Source organism: Capsicum annuum, chromosome 12 (genome assembly GCF_002878395.1).
Source record: "Capsicum annuum cultivar UCD-10X-F1 chromosome 12, UCD10Xv1.1, whole genome shotgun sequence".
Lineage (NCBI taxonomy): Eukaryota > Viridiplantae > Streptophyta > Magnoliopsida > Solanales > Solanaceae > Capsicum > Capsicum annuum.
Genome location: NC_061122.1, coordinates 186362961 through 186374697, shown reverse-complemented (window position 1 = coordinate 186374697; position 11737 = coordinate 186362961). Strand labels below are relative to the sequence as shown.

Here is an 11737-nt window from a genome sequence, read left to right as displayed (position 1 = left end):
AAAATATATACATTACCAATATGATACATTTTTTGTTGGAATAATAGTGATACATATGACAGACACTTTGTGATAGTGATTTATATTTTTGATTTGTTTTTAAATATTTGATATATTTAACATATGTTTGACATATGTAAACTATTTATTTTTGTGTGAAGATTGAATTTTTAATGGGTATTGTGTAATTTTACCAAATGTATCATTATAATACATCTGGAACCAGATGTATTTATACCACGATTTGCACCTAATTTTACTTCCTGTTATAATTGAAAATTAGTTACTTCCTTATTTAACTAACCCCTCAAGTACAAATGTATCACAATGCATATATATCAAGGCTAAAGATATATATCACAAATATCAAAATTCGAGATATCGTATAATTAAACAAAGTTATAAAAAAAATGTTAGAACACATTAAAAATTCAGAATTTATACAAGTTACCCTTTTATTTAAACAGTGTTTATTTCTCAATTACAGTTACTAAATACTACTAACAATCGGTCCAAAAACATGTCATCCCACCCAATTATATGTACAGTATTGCTGAAAGACATAATTGGGCCTATCTAAGAAGTTGGGCCTATTCATCTGAGGCCATGGTCAGGGGTTCAGTGGAAAATTACACCACTGATACATGATTAAATTTTTTTTTTTTTTTAATGTATATATAATTGAAGTTAACTCCCTTTGGCAGTCAGGCTAGTTCGTGTGTTTACTTCTTTATCTTAACCCTTTTAATGAAAATTCTGACTCCGTCAAGAAATAGACCAAATCAAGCTCCAACAGCTAAACTAACTACTCTACAACAATCAAATCTGATGATTTATACAAATCCAAAAATAATAAATAGAGTAGTGAGAAGAACAATGCTAGTACTCTTCCACCAAGAACTGTAAGTTCAAATTTCCAAAAAAGCTAGATTCTGACTCATTCTTCTTTTTTCGCTCTAGATCTTACAGGTTTTGCTGGCTGAGTCACTTTACCAAGCAGGATCACTAGAATTGGTACAATGGTTCCAATATAGTATACACTTCCATAAGAAGTAAGGGTTTCATGCAGGCTTAGTACCTGTAAAGCATAAGCAAGAAAATTTTTGTCAATTTTGGCAATGAATTTAACTTAATTATAGTCCTGACTCATTTTGTATGACAATGTTTGACTTGATACGATATTTATGAATGAAAGAAAGAACAACTTTTGGCACATACAAGAATATCCTTATACGATGTTTATGAATGCAAGAAAGTGTTCTGGCACATACAGAAATATCCCTGTTACTTACGGTTTTAAACATGTCATTACATTAAAGAATGTGTCATAAGATGCGTTATGTAAAATGAAATAGCGGGAGTAATGAACATGATTCAAACAAATTAATAGGCAACCAACCATGAATCCAACAGCTGAGTAGTTGAGTACCAGCAGTGTATATACAAAGTTCATGAAAACAAGCATCTTCTGAAACTGACCACTACTTGTAGCTTGCTGCCATCTGTAAATGTCTGTTCATAGACAAAGCAAGAATATTGTGTTAAGCCATTACAAAAAAAGGAGGGGCTAGGTTTTGGGGAACATCCGCATCCCAAGGAGTGTGATGTAGACAACCTGCCCTAAATGACTGATCTAGCTAGAAAAGCATAGCTTAATTATATACCTCTTGATCCAGCAATCATCAAAGCAGACTGAACAAAGAATATAATGTAGCCAGGATATAACCCCTGCATTGTAACACAATGAAGTCTAGTTAGACAAGATATTGCTTAAAGAACTATAGGAAAATCAGAACACGGCAGAGAAAACACAAGGATGCAGTATCTTATCCATATTCAAGAATAAATTAACATGTTCAAAGTATGGTGTCAAATGGGAGGTCATTGAGCCTGTCATGTTTTCATGGGCTAAGTTTTCTGCCCCTAGTCGGAAGTATCTATCACTTTACATTGAGTACTTAATAGAGAATTTTCTCTTTCATCGTGTTTAGCATTACTTAAGTGGCAAAAATTTAGGAGGACACGTAGGGATGTCCTAAAATTTTGATGCGCCATCATAGGTAAAATCGATTTATGATGCATGATTGAATAAACATTTGTTCATATAAAGTTATAGCTCCAAGAGAATTTATCTGTGCAAGATTATTTGTTTATCATATGAAACTTTCAGAAGATAGATTGCAGAAGACATTGTGTGAGAATATCGACTTACATGCCATACAGCACTAACAGCCTGTGTGATCAGCAACTGGGCAAAAGTAGGCTTCCTTCCCTTCTGTATAAGCCTCTCATATACATCTGCAGAAATAAGACAGAGAGAAGAGATTTGTGTTAGGATTGATTAGCAGTTCACACACACTAAATCTATGGAGAGGATAAAGAAAACTAGAGAGAGAATTCTTTAGGAGAGGGAGAGAATTAATTTCGTGGTAACACCCTGTGGGTAACCTCTACGGCGGACGGGCTATTTATATTAATGACTTGGAGTATGTACAATTACATAGAGAAATGAGAATAAAAGGTACAACCTAATATTTGGGTCGAGGTTGAACCGCGTGAACATTAATATATAACAGTACGTCACATATTAATCAGGTTCCACAACCTAACAATTTTCCCACTTGGAAACTGATTCTGTCATCCAAGAATTACATTCTCAAAAAATAAAATAAAAAATGTTCCTCCATCATTAATATGTTCGCCACACTGCAACATCTGTAGACACATCTACAGAAAACCAACTAAGGTTTTGCACAACCTTAGTTTACCAACATCAACACATGTTGTCAATATGTCTGCTAGATTCTTTGTACCCTCCATCTTTTCCAAACACATATCACTTTTTTCCACTGCCCTGCGAGTGAAATGATATCGTCTTCTAATGTGCTTCGTCTTCGAATGATAGACCGGGTTCTTCACCAACTGTATGGCACTATGGCTATTTGTGTAAAGAATCTTCTTAAGCTGCTTCTTGCCCAGTTCTTTCAGATAATCTGCCAGCCATATCATCTCCTTTCCAGCTTCAGCTATTGCCATAAACTCAACCTCAGTAGATGAAAGAACAGCGCACTTCTGAAGCCTGGACATCCAACTTATTGCTGTACTACCTATGATGTAAATGTATCTGGAAGTGCTCATGCTTGAGTCCACATCCCCACTAAGATCAGCATCAACAAAACCTTGCAGAATCACTTCACCATTGCCAAAACAAAGTGAAGTACTGGATGTACCTTTCAGATATCTTAGAAGCCACTTCACAACTTTCCAATGCTTTTTCCCGGGGTTTGCCATGTACCTGCTAACAACTACCACTGTTTGTGCTATGTCAGGTCTAGTGCAGACCATAGCATACATCAGACTCCCAACTGCAGAAGCATATAGAACAAGTGCCATGTGTTCCTGCTCCTGAGTTGTCTTCGGTGACTGCTCCTTTGACAATTTTATGTGATTTACCAATGGAGTAGTCCTGGGTTTAGCATTAATAATTCTGAATCTGGTCAGCACCTTCTCAACGTACTGCTCTTGGGATAGATTCAATGTGCCAGCAGATCTATCCCGAGAAATCCTCATCCCAAGAATCTGCTTCGCTGCACCTAAATCTTTCATCTCAAACTCAGAAGACAGACTTGCCTTCATAGAGTTTATCTCCTTCATACTGGATCCTGCAATCAACATATCATCCACATACAAAAGTAAAAATACATAAAAATCAGTGTATTTCTTGAAGTAGCAACACTGATCCTTCTCACTCCAGCGGAAGCCACTCTTGCTCATAAAGGAGTCAAACTTCTTATACCACTGTCTAGGTGTTTACTTCAGTCCATACAAGCTCCTGTTGAGCTTGCACACCATGTGTTCCTTACCTGGAACTACAAAACCCTCTGGTTGCTGCATATAGATTTCCTTGTCCAAATCTTCATGTAAAAATGCAATTTTTACATCCATTTGCTCAAGATGCAAATTCTCCGATGCAATAATACTCAATAAAATTCGGATAGTAGTTAATTTCACAATAGGAGAAAATATTTCAGCATAATCAATACCTTTCCTTTGTGAATATCCTTTAACTACTAACCGAGCCTTGAACCTTCTTTTGCCATCTGGTTCTACCTTGATTCTGAACACCCACTTGTTCAACAAGGCTTTCATCCCTGCAGGTAACTCAGTTAACATCCATCTGTTATTCTTATGGCTTGCTCCCACTTGATTGAATCCTCCACGTGCAGGGCCTCAGCAACAGACTCTGGTTCCCCTTCATCATTCAACAACAGATAATGTAATGATGGTGAATACCTATCTGGTGCTCTAATGGTCCTGGATGATCTTCTCTTAGCCTGCTCAGGTGTCACTTGTTCCACCTTTGGTTCCTCAATGACAGTCTCTGGAGTTTGTTGAGTATCTGCTGCAACATCTTTGGTGTACTTTTCGACAACTCAAGCTCAACTTCCACTTGCTTTGTAGTTTCTTAAACCTTTTTCTCTCTGTCCTTGTACAAGACATTTTCATCAAATATCACATCACAATGTCTTAGGATTTTCTTATTTCTGTCATCCCAAAACCTATACCCGAACATGTCAGAACCATAACCTATAAAGTAGCACTTTATAGCTTTAGCATCAAGCTTATCTCTCTTCTCTAGATCAATATAAACATAAGCAGTGCAACCGAAAGTTCTCAAGTAAGAATACTTGAGCTCTTTCCCTGTCCATACTTTTTTTGGAATCTTGAACCCCAGAGGAACTGATGGTCCCCTGTTGATCAAGTATGCATCTGTGCTCACAGCATCTGCCCAAAATATCTTAGGCAGCCCACAGTGTATCCTCATGCTCCTTGCACGCTCATTCAATGTTCTGTTCATCCTTTCAGCAACTTCATTCTGCCTTACCTTCCTGGGAACTGTCCTCATCAATCTGATTCCCTCATCTGCACAAAATTGTTTGAATTCTAACTTGTCATATTCTCCTCTATTATCAAACCTCAGGCATTTGATTTTCAAGCCAGTCTGATTTTCAACTTCAGCTTTCCACCACTTGAAAGTTGCAAACACATCTGACTTATGTTTCAAGAAGTAAACCCATACCTTCCTGCTGAAATCATCAATGAAGGTGACATAGAATCTGGATCCACCAAGTGATGAAATAGAAGATGGTCCCCAAATATCTGTATGGACTATTTCCAGCTGTACTTTCTTCGACTCTCTCTCAGTCTTCGTGAACCTTACTCGTTTCTGTTTACCCATAACACAACTCTCACAAAGACCCATATCAACAGATTTCATCCCCTCTAAAGCTCTTTTTGCAGCCAGTATCTCCATTCCTTTGGCACTCATGTGTCCAAGTCTGTTGTGCCACAAACATGAACCGAAAGCACCCTCAACAACAACATCTATGTTTATACACCCTGCAGTGGTGTACAAAGTTCCAGATTTTGTGCCACGTGCTACAACCATAGCACCCTTCACAATCTTTCACAAACCTTTCCCAAACTCTGCTGCGTAGCCTGTGCTATCCAACTGACCAGCAGAGATCAGATTCTTTTTGAGACCAGGAATATATCTGATATCCTCCAATGTCCACTGACTTCCTGCTGGAGTTTTTATGCAGACATCCCCCTTTTCTTCAATCGCCAATGGCTTATTTTCAGCAAGATACACCTCTTCAAAGTTTCCAGACTTGAAGTTTTGGAACAATTCCTTGCTAGGAGATGAATGAAAAGATGCACCCGAATCCAATATCCAGGATTCAACCGGGTTATCCACACTAAGGATTAGAGCATCCCCAATGTCTTCTGCTGAATTAACAGAATCATTGTCATCTCCAGATTTTCGATTCTTCTTCTTCTTGGATTTCTTGCACTCTGTCCGAAAGTGTCCTTTCTCTCCACAATTCCAATATGTCACGTTGGATTTTTGTGGAGATTTTCCACGATTCTTCGATTTTGATCTGCCATGTGTATTCTGACCCCTCGATTGGTCTCCCCCTTCAGTTAACACTGAGAGCACTACCAGATGACTCCCCAATTTCTTGTTTGTGAATGCTTTCACAAAGAACAACATCTCGGATCATCAAACTTCAGTTTCTCAGATCCACGGGAACTGCTAATCGCAGCAACAACGGTATCACAAGACCCGGGCAGAGATGACATTAAAATCTGTGCTTTAATTTCATCTTCGAAATTAATGTCCACAGAACACATTTGACTAACAATCATATTGAACTCGTTTATATGATCAACAACAGATCCATTCTCAGGCATCTGTAAATTGAACAATCGACGCATCAAATATACCTTGTTCATCGTAGATAGCTTTTCGTACATATTTGATAGTGCCTTCAACAGATCGGACGTGGTTTTCTCCTTGACGATGTTGAACGCCACATTTCTCGACAAAGTCAACCAGATCAGCCCTAGAGCCTGCTGATCCTTAAGCTTCCAGTCCTCCTCCTTCATGGACTCCTACTTCACCCCGGTCAAGGGTTCGTAAAGATCTTTCTGGTACAGATAGTCTTTGATCTGCATCTTCCAGAAACTGAAATCGGATCCATCAAACTTCTCAATTTCAAACTTCGATCCTTCCATCTTCAGTGTTTATGATGAATCTCCCAAGCTCTGATACCAGTTGTTAGGATCGATTAGAAGTTCACACACTAAATCTATGGAGAGGATGAAGAAAACTAGAGAGAGAGTTCTTTAGGAGAGTGAGAATTAATTTCGTGGTAACACCCGTGGGTAACGTCCACGGCGGACGGGCTATTTATATTAATGACTTGGAGTATGTACAATTACACAGAGAAATGAGAATAAAAGATACAGTCTAAAATTTGGGTCGAGGTTGAACCGCATGAACATTAATATATAATAGTACGTCACATATTAATCAGGCTCCACAACCTATGAACCTAACAATTTGATTATAAAATAATTGCGCCATGCTTAAATTTGTTACAAAAAGTTACACATTCACTAAAAGATGATGGACAAGAAATCCGAGGTAAATGATCGTTATTGATAAATCATAGAAGTCTACATCAGTTTCCTGGAAAATACAAACCATGTCAGCATGACACATGACAAGTACTTTTCCTGCATCTCATTTGTATGGAGATGTTTGAATACACACAACGTTTTAAGGGAAAAAGAGAAAGACTTCTGGAATAAAATGACAAGTTTAAAGTTAAAAGTTTCTAAATATGAAAAGTGTTATGTACTATTTTTACAACACACTAGAAAAACAGTGTCAGATAAAACAAAACGGTCGTAGGCAGTAACATAGCTTACCAATTTTTCGCATTGTGTTTTTGCAAGTATCAGAGAATACCAACTGATTAAAAAGAGAGATATTCTTACAGTGCCTAAGCCAGGTGCTAACTTGAATGTTCCATACAAGAGGTATCTGAACTGCGCTCGTTGAGAGCTCAAGACCTAATATGTCAACATTTACAGCACGGTTCCATTGCGGTTTTGGTGGATTAGTCATGTCTGCCCAACCACTGAAACCGAATCCAGATATGATGATAGCTGCTTCTGAGATTGACCATATGAAATAATATTTACACCGTGCAGTAAAACTAGCCATATATTGGTAACCCAACCGCGTCCAGAAACCCCATTCTTGGTAGACTGGATCCACGAACTTAGTAATTGGGAAAAGAGGTACCAGATAGATGTACAATCCCATACACATAGCAGCTTGAAGAAAAGCCCTTAACGCTGCACAAAAAGGCGGCGGTTGTCCTTTCTCTGAAGGTTTCCAGATCTGTTAAAGGACTTAAGTTAGTTATAGTAAACATTTGGTATCTATACACATTTTTTTTGATAAATAAATAATTTACAAACTGTTTCCACGAAAGGTGTCGGATGAGACCCTTCGGCAGAACAACAGTAGGATGATGAAATAAACTTACACCATTTCTCTCTGTCCATTCAAGGTAATCCTTCATTTCATAAACTGGACCAGCAAAATGACTTCCACAACAGAGACAGTAACCAAAGTACTCAAGTAATGATGGCAACTTGAGCAAACGATTTTTCGTCTGAGCCTCACGCAAATCTTCCTCCTTCAGTAATCCATCTTGGTAATTGATCACACTTGAAATTATTTTCAGCGAAATCACCATTAGAGCTCCTAAAATTTTAGAGGAGAGAACCATTTAAATTAATGACCAGTAAGCTAAACCTGAGAAATGAAATACGTACGTAAATGTAAATATTGTACCCATAGAAGCAAATGTGAACACTATCAACAGTACAAGATACAGCAGTCAAAACAAAATACAAGGAACGGATCATAATGATAAACTATATTTCGAGCTGGATGATCACAAGTTTTTCACCCAATCTGCACTAAATCAACTTTGCTGAATCCGTAACATTGTTTCATGTTTTATATTTAGTAGATCTCTACATATCAATAATGTCTGAACTCATTTGTCTCAAATGCGTGCCAAGTGAATTGAACACACTGATGACAATTATAGGAGTTTTGAGACCGTAATTTGTCTTGTTATGTTTAAAAGATGAAACAAAGAGGAAGAACGTTCTTACCCGTAGCATCCATTCCACCCTTTTTCCATGCATCCCCACTCATGTAGTAAACATGACTGCAGCAAATTTTTTTGAATATTATCATTGAGTTTATAAGGTTTTCATTCACATACTAATAAAAATCTGTAACAAGCATAACGAGGAAATGGTTCGAAAGAGGATAATGCTTTATTTCTTTTTTGGGGGTTGGGGAAGATTCACTCGGAAAACAGTTGACACAGCAATAATAACATCAAATGTCTGCTAAAGAACTAAGCTTTTTTTTCCTCATTAGCACAAGATCAAGATGAAAAATACAGCTCAAAATTGCCTCAAGCTTTGTTCTAGTGGTAAGAGCTTACTGATGATGCACATATCATGAGTTTGAACTCCGGCACAAAAAAAGAGTAGTATATTTTCGTGTAGAAGGATAGAGGGGCAGACCCATGGACGAAGCTTGGAGGGTGGAAAGGGGTTCGCATGGCATATACCTTGACAAAATTATTTTATACTAAGAGTTGTTGAATCCCTTTCCTTTTTCATTTGTTTACTTCTTTTATATTATAAATCTCCTAACTGCTTTTATATTATAAATCTCCTAATTGAAAATTCAGATTCTATCCATAGGTGAACCCATTACTCATCTAGTAAGGAGCCGTGAGTGGTGAGCCGCCATACAACAACAACATCCCTAGTATAATCTCATATGTAAGGTCTGAGGAGGGTTGTGTGTACGCAGATCTTACCCATCCTTGTGAGATAGAGATGTTGTTTCGATAAACCTTCGGCTAAGGGGTGAATTTATAGGTTAAAAATGGGGCACTTGAACCCCTAGTGTTTCTCTGTAAAACTAAGTATGTTATGTATATATTTTACAAAATTGGTAGTACATACAATATTATCTGTAGGCAATGCTATAAGAAGTTTAAATGGTGCACTTGGTTATATTTTGAAATATTTACTTAGAGGACGAGAGATCAATTCCCGCTTCTGCATTTACAGAATTAAATGGGGTATTGGTCACCATTAGAGTCAAGACAATGAATATAATATTTATATTGTTGAAGAGAGTCTCACATTGGATGAAAAGAGGGATTAGTGTGATGTTGAATTAGGTCCAAAATACATTTCTTTACGGTTATATTACTAAGAGTTAATTCAGTAGTGAAATTCCAAATCAAACAGAGATTGCAAAAGAAAATAACGTTAGGAGAGAATTAACATTTGAATTAGGCCTAAGATAAATTTATTTACGGTTATATACGGTAAGCTTTATTTAACAAGTGCAATTCCAAATCAAACAGAGATCACAAATGAAAACAATGTTAGGAAAGATATAACGTACCATCCAATAAGATATCCAAATGCAAGGAAGAATGTGATGATCCCACAATAAGCCCGACACAAAACCATGGAACCATAACCCAAAATCATGGGCACCAAAAAATGAAAATTTGAGGAAAATCCAAACGAAACGTAAGACAAAACAGCACCAGAGAGGGCAGCATAGAAATGCCTACCACTAACACAAGGAACAAATCGATGAAGAAAACTAACTGGAATTGTGGCAAGGAAACAGAGCAAGAAACGGAGTACCGGAATCGATACTCCGATCATTGATGCCATTGATTCCATCTCTGCTAAACTCATGTTTAGTGATTAAAAATTTGGTCGTACAAATTAATTTTATGAGTCTTGCATTTACAGCAGTTTGTTGTAGAAGAAAAGAAAGAGGATAGGAAGATAGATGGATAGGACAAAACAGAAGTTAGTTATTTAGTGAATCTGATGTGAGATTACATGTAGGCACTCGTTTGGTTTGGTTTGGTTTGGTTTGGTTTGGTTTGATTTTTATTCAAATTTTTAGAAATTGAAGAAGCATTTAGTGGAATAATGTGTACACATGCATTTTTTCAAGTGGCTTTTTTAAAGTTTTTTTGGGTGAGATTTGAAGTAGACGTAGTAAAAACGTATAAGAGCGATTTGTCTTGTATGAAAGTATCGTGCGGTGTAAATCTCATTAGTTTAGACATACACTTAGGTGTTGGGTGGATTATTTATTTTGGCGCGGAGATTGAGAAAATTTCTCCTAATTAGAATTAAAATTGCTAAACAAATTGTTAAATATTGTTTATTCTTACTCCTAATTTTTATCCTTTTCTCTTCATTTTTTACACAATAAATAGAAAAAAAATTATCAATGTACAAACTATAAAGCAAATATGAAGCATATTCATCACTTGCTCTGATTTGATCTTCTGATTCTAGCTTCCTTCTTTTCTTTTTCTTCTTCAAGTTAATAACTAATAAATTTTTACTCACTTTTCTTAAAAATTATGATTAATTTTTTGAGATTAATAAATTATATTTTAGTCGATTATTGGTTTGATTAACATTTTAAGATAAAGTATATCTATGTACACTTTCATTTTATTATTTATTTTTATCATATTAATTCATAAAATATTAAAAATTAAAGATTCACAAAATTTACGTTCAACCCTCTCAAGCCTCTCACCTCGAATTTGCTTAAACACTTGGCCTCGCCTCGCGACAGCATCAATGGGTATAAGTTTTTCAGCATTTTCCATTTTGGATATGAATCCAAATTTCAACCCAATTTGATGAGAAAATTGAGTGTGAAGAGATGGCCATTTTTGGCTTACATAAATCCCTGAATCTTTAAGTGAATTACATAAGTCTCGATTATTTTTTTAATTATATTTTATCCGATTTTTTAAAATGTGATACATGTTATATGGTGATACATATAAAAAAAATGATACATTTGAAACTAACAAGATATTTATTTAAGCAAATAATAGATTCTCTTTTATTCATTGTATTCTTTTATTTAAAGAAAGATATCTATTTTTTTTTAGGTGTTTTAATTATGTTTCTCTTTTTTCATCTTTAATTATGAAAGATATATTTTTTTTAGTCCTTTTCTCTTTTTTTTTTGTCTTTAATTTTAGTTTGCTTTTTTAGATTTAATTTTAATTATGTTTGAATTATGCTTTTATTCCTTTTTTAAATATTATTACTTTTGTTTCCTACACTGACTACACCATTACCTTTCATTAATAACATATGAATCACCCATAATACCATATATATCACCCATTAATATCATATGAGTCACCCAATAATTGAAATAAATAATTGTATTTACCATATGAATCACCATAATATCATATATATGAATCACCCAATA

General features: G+C 35.8%; 1 protein-coding gene across 1 annotated transcript; it reads right to left on the bottom strand.

Moving 5' to 3' along the window:
- Positions 1–428: 428 nt before the first annotated feature.
- Positions 429–10455, bottom strand: LOC107849715 (lysophospholipid acyltransferase 1-like). Its single transcript, XM_016694277.2, has 8 exons — positions 9869–10455; positions 8545–8600; positions 7905–8125; positions 7348–7756; positions 2213–2298; positions 1665–1728; positions 1400–1512; positions 429–1078 (listed from the first exon to the last, which is right to left on the bottom strand). Exons 1-8 carry the CDS (start codon positions 10171–10173, stop codon positions 938–940), a joined length of 1395 nt encoding a protein of 464 aa, XP_016549763.2. The 5' UTR covers positions 10174–10455; the 3' UTR covers positions 429–937.
- Positions 10456–11737: the final 1282 nt, after the last annotated feature.